General features: G+C 45.6%; 1 protein-coding gene across 6 annotated transcripts in view; it reads left to right on the forward strand.

Annotated features, from left to right (window-relative positions):
• gpsm1b (G protein signaling modulator 1b) overlaps positions 1-12,872 on the forward strand; it is a 283,643-nt gene that overhangs the window by 244,980 nt on the left and 25,791 nt on the right. For all 6 annotated transcript variants that reach the window (XM_038782318.1, XM_038782320.1, XM_038782319.1 and 3 more), the window contains 2 exons: positions 6,272-6,342; positions 7,751-7,942. In XM_038782318.1, coding sequence (XP_038638246.1) covers positions 6,272-6,342; positions 7,751-7,942 — 263 coding nt within the window. The remainder of the gene's footprint in view (positions 1-6,271; positions 6,343-7,750; positions 7,943-12,872) is intronic.

Genomic DNA, 12,872 nt, shown 5'->3' on the forward strand with positions numbered 1-12,872 from the left:
AAGGGACAATTTAGCATGGCTGATCCACCTAACCTGCACATCTTTGGACTGTGGGAGGAAACCGGAGCACCCGGAGGAAACCCACGCAAAAGGGAGAAATTGCAAACTCCACAAAGACAGTCACCCAAGGCCGGAACCTTGAACCTTGTGCTGAGGCAGCCGTGATAACCACTGTGCCACCGTGCCGGCCAAGGCATTCTGCCCCACACGACAAATTAACAGGTTATTTATGTCCTTGGAGGTTTGTGCGTGAATTTGTTGCCACATTTTTCGGATCACAGCACACTTCAAAAGTATATGCATTGACTATAAAGAATTTTGGGACGTCGAGGAAGGCACTATATAAATGCAAGTTCTTCCTATTTTGCGGCTAGTCACTGCACAGGTTCTCTTGCAAGAAAGAGCATGGTTCAGAGGACTATTGTCACCTACATTGGGCCTCACGGTAGCATGGTGGTTAGCATCAATGCTTCACAGCTCCAGGGTCCCAGGTTCGATTCCCGGCTGGGTCACTGTCTGTGTGGAGTCTGCACGTTCTCCCCGTGTGTGCGTGGGTTTCCTCCGGGTGCTCCGGTTTCCTCCCACAGTCCAAAGATGTGCGGGTTAGGTGGATTGGCCATGCTAAATTGCCCGTAGTGTAAGGTTAATGGGGGATTGTTGGGTTACGGGTATACGGGTTACGTGGGTTTAAGTAGGGTGATCATTGCTCGGCACAACATCGAGGGCCGAAGGGCCTGTTCTGTGCTGTACTGTTCTATGTTCTATGTTCTACAGCTCAGAACCATTTAGCATCCTGAGAAGGGAGACAATTAGTAGAGAAACACAGGAGCAAGAATGTTAAGTGTGATTCTAATGGATGATATTCTTCTGGCATGATATGTACAGTACTTTTTATTTTTAGCCATTTTCATACGATTCTAACTGGATGGATTGTAAAGCAGAGAATGGATCCAGATCTCACATCATGCATTATATCATTGGTTCACTATTAGTTATTTATCTCATACTGATTGTATATCATCGTCGGATAGCTGTGACTATTTTCTTTGTTCTCTGGGCAAGTGTGCCACTGGCAAGTCTGTACAATATTTATTACCTGTCCCCAGTTGCTCTGAAAGTAAGATTGAGTGCCTTTTTTGTTAGATATCTTTGTAGGGCATTGAAGGTGAGCCACGTAACATGGACCTGGTTTGTGATCAGGATCTCTGCCTCGTTAATTCCCGTACCAGCCTCCCCGGACAGGCGCCGGAATGTGGCGACTAGGGGCTTTTCACAGTAACTTCATTGAAGCCTACTCGTGACAATAAGCGATTTTCATTTCATTTCATTTTTTCAATGACATAACTGCTATAGTGTCAACTTCTGTTCCATGTGACTTCTGCCAATCACAAACTGTTCTGGTGACTTGTTTCCAAAAGGAGGGTGGCACAGTGGTTAGCACTGCTGCCTCATGGCGCTGAGGACCCGGGTCACTGTCTGTGTGGAGTTTTCACCTTCTCCTTATGTCTGCGTGGGTCTCATCCCCAAATCCAAAAAGATGTGCAGGATAGGTAGATTGGCCACGCTAAATTGCCCCTTAATTGGAAAAAAATTTTATTGGGTCCTCTCAATAACATGCATTTTCAAGCTTACTGCTTCAAGTCAGGATCTTCATTCGTCTCCAATAGATTTGTAAATCTGTGGGGTACAGAGTACTTCCACAATACTTTACACATTAAGCTGCTGATCGCCAGTGAAGGTGAGGGAGACGGGAGAGATCAAGACCAGGATGGGCGCTGACTTTCAGGATTCTGTTCCAGGGAAATCCCTCTGCAGCTTTTCAGCCAACCCCTACTTACCACCCCAGGAACATTCCCCTTTCACCACCTCAACGGTCCCGCCACAAATCCCTTGCAGTTATCCTGTGATTTTCAGAACCTCTGAACATCCTAGGGCACTTTACAGCCAATGTTGCACTTCTGAGTGTTGTTTAAGCTGCCATTCAGTCCCCAGGCTGATAAAGAGCAAACAATCCAGGATGGTGTTGGGCTCTCAATAACAAGCTTATTGCTGCCATTTACATGCTCTGGGTGAATGAATTTAGCTTGGATGGAATTGCTAACCACCTTTTTTTGGCTTCATTTATAATTTCAGTTGAACTGTGCAGTGGTACAGAGGTGCTTTGCCAGTAGCAATCCGGGACAGAGCAGTCAACATTTGTTTTTTTAAAATATTTTTTGTATTCTCCTTTTTCACATTTTCTCCCAAATTTATACCTAACCATAATCAGTAACGAATGTAATGTCAATCCCCATCTCAATAACAATGATCCCATCCTCCCACCAAACCCCAGACATTAGCCCGCATGTTGACATAAACAAATGACAAAAAGGAATCAGGAATCACCCATAGTCACCATTAACACATACAATACCCCCCCCCCCCCCCCACCCTCCCAGCCCCCAACCCCCCTAATGTTTGATGTGATCCAATTCTCAAAGGTGAATAATGAATTACATCCATGAATTGTAGAATCCCTCCATCCTTCCGGGTTCTCTGGTTTTCTCCCACAGTCCCAAGATGTGCAGGTTAGGTGGACTGGCCATGCTAAATTGCCCCTTAGTGTCCAAAAAGGTTAGGTGGGGTTACTGGGATGGAGTGGAGGTGTGGGCTTGGGTAGGGTGCTATTTCTAAGGGTTGGTGCAGACACGATGGGCTGAATGGCCTCCTTCTGCACTGTAAATTCTATGATTCTATCATACCTGCTGAGCCACAGCAGAGGATGTGGATTGTTTCCCCCACCCCCCAAATCCTGCTGAAGACCACTGGATTTTAGCCCCAGTCCATGTAATTAGTTTCTCAAATGAACAGGCTTTGGAGTTTAAATTATTCTCGATGGTTTGACCATTTGTTATGGTGGTCAGTTTAGGAATTTGATGAATCTGCATTTAGAGTCGCGCTAAAAGCTCTGAGACACGATCCTCCCAATCTCTTGTGGGCATTAGGCACTTTCCACCTTCATAGCTGAACAAATTAGACACTTGGAAAGTAAAGGAATTCATCAACAAATGTAGGCTGCTCTGTTCCTGATTGCTATTGGCAAGGCACCTCCTGTGCCACTGCACAGTTTCGCTGAAATGATAAATGAATCCAAAAAAAGCAGGTTGGCAATTCCATCCCCGCTAAATTCATTCACTTGGAGCAAATACCCATGTCAGTGGCATTGATGAGCATGTTATTGAGAGCCCAACACCATCCTGGAGTGTTTGCTCTTTATCAGCCTGAATGGTAACTTAACCAACACTTCACTCAGCGGTTAGAATTTGTTGCTGCTCCTGGTCAGGTCTTTCAGAAAATTGATGTCTAGTTAACAGCTCCCTTTTATATTACCTGAAATCCTTTTTTGTACTGAGGTGAACAGAGCTTTCTCCCATTATTTTCAGCCGTGTATCGAAGGGCAGCACTCTCACTTCTGAATCAGGGAGATTCAAGTCCCTCCCTAGTGTTGAGCCTGTAGTGATCTCTGTACGTGCATGTACATAAGGGGTTAATGTGTAATCAGTAGCATCACGAGAGGGATGGACCAACAGGGGTATAAAAGCAACCGCATTGTGCCTCTCTCGCTCTCTCTTTTGGACAGGACAGGAGTGTCAGATTAGCTCAGATGGATAGTGTAGTCAAGCATAGTTATTGTAGTTAGATCCTGTTAACCTTATCACTAGTATCAATGTTAAAGTAAAGAACTCCTTGTTATAGTTACTCAGTAAACATTTTGGACGAGTTCGAGTCTTCTTCATCGAGATTCAGAAGACCTCATCAGTAACCAAGGTTGAGGAACACATGTTACACTCCGTAGTATATCAAAACACACAAAGAAATGTGATGAAAGATGATACAGGAATGTAATAAAACAGAGTCTAAAACCTGGGCCTACACTCCAGTGCAGTACAATGGCCGTACCACACTGTGGGAGATGCCATTTTAAAAACAAATGAGGGCCGGGAATCCCAACCTTTCCAAAATATTTGATCTCAATGCACCACCCTTCTACAGCGATGGTAGTTTGTCCATCTGGCATCATATAATTCCTGCACTGTAGAAAGAGGCCATTGGATCCATCGAGTCTCCGCACCTTTAGGGGCCAAGCCCTCACATTGACGGGCGAGGCCCGTGCCAGAGTGGTTCCCACTCCGCCGGCCGGATTCAACGGCCTTTGGCGCCATGCCAGCCGGGGCCGAAAGGACTTTGTCGGCCGGCGTAAGTCCGCGCATGCGCCGGAGCGTCAGCGGCTGCTGATGTCATACCGGCGTATGCGCTGGGGAGGGGGTCTCTTCCGCCTCCGCCATAGTGTAGACCATGGCGAAGGCGGATGAAAAAGAGTGCCCCCACGGCGCAGGCCCGCCCGCCGATCGGTGGGCCCCGATCGCGGGCCAGGCCACCCCGGCCTCCCGCCGGCAGGAGAGGCCTGTCAGCGGCGGGACATCGTCCCATCGCAGGCCGGAGATTCGCCGCGGGGGGCCCGCTGACTGGCGCGGGGCGATTCCCGCCCCCGCCGAATCTCGGGGGGACGGGATTGGGGACGGGATTGACGCCGGCTCTGGTCGATTCTCCGACCCGGTGGGGGGGGGGGCCAGAAACGGGGACCTCTCTGCTGTCCCACACTTATCCCTCAACTAACAGATTATTTGGTCGTTAATCACATTGTTATTGTGGAATGTTACTGTGCACAAAATTGGCTGCTTTATTCTTACATTGCCACAGTGAGTACACCTCAGAAGATGTCTGGGAAGCCTTGAGGTCAGGCAGTAGAAATGCAAGATTTTATTCCCTGCTGCCATTGTTACTCGAGTAATCCAGCAGAGCGCACAAACCCACCCAACAGAAAGCTGTCACACCTGTACGACGTTTCATTTCTCTTACTGAGATGAGGGTGATTGAAGAATAACCGAGGCTGGCATTAACGCCACACTGAAATGATGCACAATGGTGAGTGCCGATGCCTCACAGTGCCAGGGACCCGGGTTCGATCCCGGCCTTGGGTGACTGCGTGGAGTTTTCCCGTTCATAGAATCCTTAAGGTGCAGAGGGAGGCCATTTTGCCCATCGAGTCTGCACTGTCCCTCTGAAAGAACACCCTACCTAGGCCCAAGACCCTGCCCCCTATCCCCATAACCCCACCTAACCTTTGGACACTAATGGGCAATTTTAGCATTGCCAATCCACGCATCCTGTGCATCTTTGAACTGTGGGAGGAAACCAGAGCACCCAGAGGAAACCCACACAGACACGGGGGAGAATGTACAAACCCCACACAGTCACACAAGCTTAAAATTGAACCCAGGTCCCTGGCGCGGTGAGACAGCAGTGCTAGCTGCCGTGCTCATTTCATAGAATTTACAGTGCAGAAGGAGGCCATTCGGCCCATCGAGTCTGCACCGGCTCTTGGAAAGAGCATCCTACCCAAGGTCAACACCTCCCCCTATCCCAATAACCCAGTAACCCCACCCAACACTAAGGGCAATTTTGGACACTAAGGGCAATTTATCATGGCCAATCCATCTAACCTGCACATCTTTGGACTGTGGGAGGAAACCGGAGCACCCGGAGGAAACCCACGCAGACACGGGGAGGATGTGCAGACTCCGCACAGACAGTGACCCAAGCCGGAATCGAACCTGGGACCCTGGAGCTGTGAAGCCATTGTGCTATCCACAATGCTACCGTGCTGCCCATGTTCTCCCCATGTCTGCGTGACTTCCTCCGGCTGTGCAGGGTAGGTGGACTGGCCATGCTAAATTTACCTTCAGTGTCCAGAGATGTGCAGGTTAGGTGGGATTACGGGGATCGTGCCTCGGTAGGGAGCTCTTTCGGAGGGTCCCTGCAGACGCGATGGACCCAATGGCCTCTTTCTACCCTGCAGGAATTATATGATGCCAGATGGACAAACTACCTTCGCTGTAGAAGGGTGGAGCACTGAGATCAAATATTTTGGAAAGTTTGGGAATGAAAAAAACATTGAGCGATTTCAAGAATTGAAAAGAAATTAAAGAGTTGCTAGCAGTGAACGGCGAGAATCACCCAGTTAGCTGAGCTACATCTGGCAGATGCAAAAGAAAAATAAGTTGAAATAATCAATTCTTATTACTGAGCAGCAGTGTTTGTTTTCAATCAGACGTTTATTTGTGCAGTCTGCTGCGTGGAAGCTCTGTTACTGTTATAAGATTAACACTTTCCATGACTCATATTTTGCATAAAGCTCACCTGTTTTCTTTTTGATGTTGCCCTGCTTTAGGTGCACGACCAAGAATCGTGGTTCGTTACAGCATGGAGAACATGCATGTGGTCAAGTTTTCTCCAGAGAAGGTGAGGAGATTTATTTTGGTGGAAAGTCTCAAAGAGGAAGCACGGAAAGGCAATCCAGAATTTCATTGAAACAGTTTTCAGGAGATGCCTGTAGGAAAGGTGGGTGAGAAATGGGAGGTACCAGGAGCAAGGGAGAGTGATCCGGGTGTGGAATGTGCTAAATGCTGCCGGAAGTTTCAGTAACTTTCATTCAAACCATGACTGGAAGATCTTCTCAAAAATTGGAATTCAGAATGAGAGATGGGGCATCGTCCTGAGCACACTTATGTGACACGTGGAGGCGGGAGAATGTAATTAAAGCCTGGCATGGTTTGATTTTGCTACATCAGAACAGTTTTACATGTGTAGTAGAATACTTGTTAAGTTGCTGGACCAGTAATCCTGAGGCCTGGACAAATGATCTGGGGACATTAATTCAAATCCCACCACGGTAGCTAAGGAATTTAAATTCTATTAGTTGACTAAAATCTGGAGTAAAAGAAAAACTAGTCGTACAGAACGCGAATATTGTTGAAAAGAGACATTTTGCAGAAGCTTCTCATTTTGCATTCCTCAGGAGAAATGCAAGATTGTCAAATTTCAAAGGATTGCCGCAATCTTTTTTTTTTCTCCTCACTATTTTTGTGATCATTGGGAATTTTGTATTTTTGCCAATGTCCTGAGTAGTGAAGGAGGAAAGGCTTCTGTAACGCGTCTCTCCTGCCAGCTGGTATTCGTCTTGTTGACTATGAATGATGCATGATTGTCTGAAAGACCATCCAGAAGGAAGTTTCCGCTGCTTACCTGGTCAGGCCTTTGTGACTCCAGGTGCCGATGTGGTTGACTCTTAACTTCTGTCCCATATGACACAACAAACGTACTTGTTTGTAGTTAAGAATATGGCTCACCATCACCACCTTAAGGGTGATTAGAGATGTGCGTAAAAGCTAGCCTTTCCAGCAATACCCAAATCCTGCTAATTCCAAAAATAAATTAAGAGTTGTCTTTCAAAGCACTCTTGACTCTTTTAATTGGACCCTTTGCGCTGTCGAGGACGATATCAGCACCACCTGTATCCCCTCAATCAGGCCTTAAAGGATCTTTAATAGCACATAGTTCGTGGTTATGAAATTACATCTGAGGAGGTCACTGAGAGGTCAATTGCTTTCCTCGTGTAACCCATTTGGAGATGCGGCGCTACTTTTATAGTTCAGGACTTGGGTTTGAGCAGGAGTTTAGGGGAGCTACATTTCTCTTTGGGGGTTCAGTATTTTATTTTCACTAACTTCTTGGCAATCTTAATGTAAGCCTACTTGTGAACTAATGAAGATTATTATTCATAATATCCTTGATTTTTATAAGATACCGATGCCAAAGCTTTTGAGATCTATTACATAATCTAACATTGATCTGATTTACAATCTTCAAGGACCAAAACGGAGATGTGGCTGGTGAACACCACTCCACTGATCTCAAGAACACAGCAAAACTGCCCTGGGCCGGACAACTAAGGAGCAGGAAGTATCAGGGGAATACAGCAAGCTTGGAAGACAAGCAAGGTCCCAATGCATCATTACCATTGGTGGACGCCAGCGATGTCAGAGTTCAAGTGGCTCCAATGGTAGGCAAACTGAACCGTGCATTTGTATTTTTTTTGTGACACCCAACCAACGTATATAAGCGTGAGTGAATTTATTTATTTACTATGCCAGACAAGTTTCAGGCAATGACCATTTCCAACCATGTCCCTTTGACATTAAATGGCATTGGCATTGCTGTATGCCCCACAGTCAACATCCTATGGGACACTGTTGATCAGAAACATATATATATTGAGGGCAGAATGGTGGCACAGTGGTTAGCACTGCTGCCTCACGGCATCGAGGTCCCAGGTTCGATCCCGGCTCTGGGTCACTGTCCATGTGGAGTTTGCAAATTCTCCCCGTGTTTGCATGGGTTTCGCCCCCACAACCCAAAGATGTGCAGGGGAGGTTGATTGGCCACTCTAAATTGCCCCTTAATTGGAAAAAATGAATTGGGTGCTCTAAATTAATAATAATCCTTATTGTCACAAATAGGCTTACATTAACACTGCAACGAAGTTACTGTGAAAATCCCCTAGTCGCCACATTCCGGTGCCTGTTTGGGTACACTGAGGGAGAATTCAGAATGTTCAATTCACCTAACAGCACGTCTTTCGGGACTTGTGGGAGGAAACCGGAGCACCTGGAGGAAACCCACGCAGACATAGAACATAGAACATAGAACGATACAGCGCAGTACAGGCCCTTCGGCCCTCGATGTTGCACCGACATGGAAAAAATCTAAAGGCCATCTAACCTACACTATGCCCTTATCATCCATATGCTTATCCAATAAATTTTTAAATGCCCTCAATGTTGGCGTGTTCACTAATGTTGCAGGTAGGGCATTCCACGGCCTCACCACTCTCTGCGTAAAAAACCCACCTCTGACCTCTGTCCTATATCTATTACCCCTCAATTTAAGGCTATGTCCCCTCGTGCTAGCCACCTCCATCCGCGGGAGAAGGCTCTCGCTGTCCACCCTATCTAACCCTCTGATCATTTTGTATGCCTCTATTAAGTCACCTCTTAACCTTCTTCTCTCTAACGAAAACAACCTCAAGTCCATCAGCCTTTCCTCATAAGATTTTCCCTCCATACCAGGCAACATCCTGGTAAATCTCCTCTGCACCTGTTCCAAAGCTTCCACGTCCTTCCTATAATGAGGCGACCAGAACTGTACGCAATACTCCAAATGCGGCCGTACTAGAGTTTTGTACAACTGCAACATGACCTCATGGCTCTGGAACTCAATCCCTCTACCAATAAAGGCCAACACACCATAGGCCTTCTTCACAACCCTATCAACCTGGGTGGCAACTTTCAGGGATCTATGTACATGGACACCGAGATCCCTCTGCTCATCCACACTACCAAGAATTTTACCATTAGCCAAATATTCCGCATTTCTGTTATTCTTTCCAAAGTGAATCACCTCACACTTCTCCACATTAAACTCCATTTGCCACCTCTCAGCCCAGCTCTGCAGCTTATCTATGTCCCTCTGTAACCTGCAACATCCTTCCGCACTGTCTACAACTCCACCGACTTTAGTGTCGTCTGCAAATTTACTCACCCATCCTTCTGCGCCCTCCTCTAGGTCATTTATAAAAATGACAAACAGCAACGGCCCCAGAACAGATCCTTGTGGTACGCCACTCGTAACTGAACTCCATTCTGAACATTTCCCATCAACTACCACTCTCTGTCTTCTTTCAACTAGCCAATTTCTGATCCACATCTCTAAATCACCCTCAATCCCCAGCCTCCGTATTTTCTGCAATAGCCGACCGTGGGGAACCTTATCAAACGCTTTACTGAAATCCATATACACCACATCAACTGCTCTACCCTCGTCTACCTGTTCAGTCACCTTCTCAAAGAACTCGATAAGGTTTGTGAGGCATGACCTACCCTTCACAAAACCATGCTGACTGTCCCTAATCATATTATTCCTATCTAGATGATTATAAATCGTATCTTTTATAATCCTCTCCAAGACTTTACCCACAACAGACGTGAGGCTCACCGGCCTATAGTTACCGGGGTTATCTCTACTCCCCTTCTTGAACAAAGGGACCACATTTGCTATCCTCCAGTCCTCTGGCACTATTCCTGTAGCCAATGATGACCTAAAAATCAAAGCCAAAGGCTCAGCAATCTCTTCCCTGGCTTCCCAGAGAATCCTAGGATAAATCCCATCTGGCCCCGGGGACTTATCTATTTTCACCTTGTCCAGAATTTCCAACACTTCTTACCTACGCACCTCAATGCCATCTATTCTAATAGCCTGGGTCTCAGACACTGGGAGAACGTGCAGACTCCGCACAGACAGTGGCCTAAGCCGGGAATCGAACCTGAGACTCTGGCTCTGTGAAGCAACAATGCTAACCACTGTGATATTTTGCCGCCCTCAATATTATAAAAAATAGGTCAGAGGTTGGGAATTCTGCGGTGAGTAACTTGCCACCTGACCCCACAAAGCCTGTCCACTATTTACAAGCAGGGATGTGATGGAATATTCTCCACTTGGCAGACTGAGTGGAGCTCCAACAACACTCAAGAAGCTGCATTTTGCCAAACAGATAATTTTTTTTCTCAGAAACAAAATGTAAAAGGTAAAGGATATTTCTTTAATCCCACTTTACTGATGTCTTTCCCACCTATTCATCTTACCTTTCTCCAATTCTGTTCAGTTAGGATACCTGACGAGAACCCCAAATAACTTTTTATTTGTAGAACTGGGAGGAAAAGTTACTTCACCCCAGGAACGATGGCTCTGACCAATAGTCATCTTTTATGTTAAACAATGAACCACATTAACATCAAAGAAACAGCTTATAAATAAAATGAAAATCTTCAACTTACTATGTACACCTGCCACTAATTCCAATTAGGTAACTCAACATAGTTCAAATGCTGCATAAAGACTATCAAAACCGGTCACTTGCTTATTTGTGCAGACCTTTGGAGACCCTTTTCAGGAACATCCTGAAAATCCTTCTGTCTTGTCAGATTGAATCCTATTGAAAACTGCTGTCAACTTGCAAAACTACAGACAGACCTGGCTTCTCCCAGTAATTACATCATCTGTATCCCGCTAAGATGTTCCATCACCTGCTTAGCTAGGACTAAATGCAATCCTTCATAAATTATCTACTCTCCAGGGAATCTCCAGTGATCACAACAATGTTTCATTAGCCATCTCTCTGTAAACAAGTAAATGGTTAAAATCAATAATTCCATTTTATGATTCTTAATTACAGCTTTATACTGTCTGTATGTATTTCAAACCAGGGTTTTTAACAACATCATTGCCACAAATGTCAAACATAACAATTTCCACATCATTCACAATGGTTCAAGTAGGCTTTGATAATTGCAGGTGAATGATTGCATGTATCGCAAAGATTGGGGAGGTACAGAAGTAGGAGTAGGCCATTCAGCCCCTCTAGCTCATTCCCCATGATCTATCAAATCATGTCTAATTTGTATCTCAACTCCATTTACTCACCATGATCATCGCACAGCCGCCTGAAATCACGAGAACACAAATCATGTTCAGGGTAAACTTTCATGGTCATGTACATGCTTTCAAGTTTGCATAAGCTTGTCTTCGATGTTGCTGATTACAATTGAACAGATCAACTACGTGGTTTCCAATAATGGACTGCAGATTAACTCCAGTAATTTTTGCGTGGGCGGACAACCATCTTTAATTATAGTTGAAGTTTTTAGATCACCACTGGTTAATCAGCTGAAACATTTGAGCTGCAAGCCATTGTACGCTTGTCTTTGAGGTTTATAGGGCACAAAATACTCAATATATTTGGTTATTGTGTTTCCTTGCCTACTGCTTGATTGAGGCATCAGAACAAATGAGTTAATGTGCCACTAAAATAGGGATAATGGTCCAATATGTCAAGTGTCGGTACACAAATATTACTAAAATAGAATTGCTTCTGCTTGGAGTTCATACCCACCCTCCAGGATTGACATGTGAACATGCAAATTAGGAGCAGGAGGCCATTCTGCCCCTGTAGCCCGTTCTGTCATTAAATAAGATTGTGTGGCTGACCTGATTGTCCCGCATACCCCCCCCGATAACCTTCACCCCCTTGTTGAGGAAGAATCTTATCTAGCTCCACCTTCAAAACATTTGAAGACTCTACTTCCATCGCATTTTGAGGAACAGATTTCCAAAGACCCATGACCCTCTGAGAGAAAAATCTTTTGCCTCATCCTCTGTCTGAAATGGGCGACCCTTTATTTCTAAATCAATCTCCTGCCGTTTGCAAGAATGAAGGATTCACCTCTGCTCCAAGCAACAAAGGAAAGTTCATGGGGGCAATTAGGGCCAAGACCATTCGGGGGATATAAGAACATAAGAACATAAGAACTAGGAGCAGGAGTAGGCCATCTGGCCCCTCGAGCCAGCTCCGCCATTCAATTAGATCATGGCTGATCTTTTGTGGACTCAGCTCCACTTTCCGGCCCGAACACCATAACCCTTAATCCCTTTATTCTTCAAAAAACTATCTATCTTTACCTTAAAAACATGTAATGAAGGAGCCTCAACTGCTTCACTGGGCAAGGAATTCCATAGATTCACAACCCTTTGGGTGAAGAAGTTCCTCCTAAACTCAGTCCTAAATCTACTTCCCCTTATTTTGAGGCTATGCCCCCTAGTTCTGCTGTCACCCGCTAGTGGAAACAACCTGCCCGCATCTATCCTATCTATTCCCTTCATAATTTTAAATGTTTCTATAAGATCCCCCCTCATCCTTCTAAATTCCAACGAGTACAGTCCCAGTCTACTCAACCTCTCCTCATAATCCAACCCCTTCAGCTCTGGGATTAACCTAGTGAATCTCCTCTGCACACCCTCCAGTGCCAGTATGTCCTTTCTCAAGTAAGGAGACCAAAACTGAACACAATACTCCAGGTGTGGCCGCACTAACACCTTAT

Source organism: Scyliorhinus canicula, chromosome 21, assembly GCF_902713615.1.
Source record: "Scyliorhinus canicula chromosome 21, sScyCan1.1, whole genome shotgun sequence".
Classification (NCBI taxonomy): Eukaryota; Metazoa; Chordata; class Chondrichthyes; order Carcharhiniformes; family Scyliorhinidae; genus Scyliorhinus; species Scyliorhinus canicula.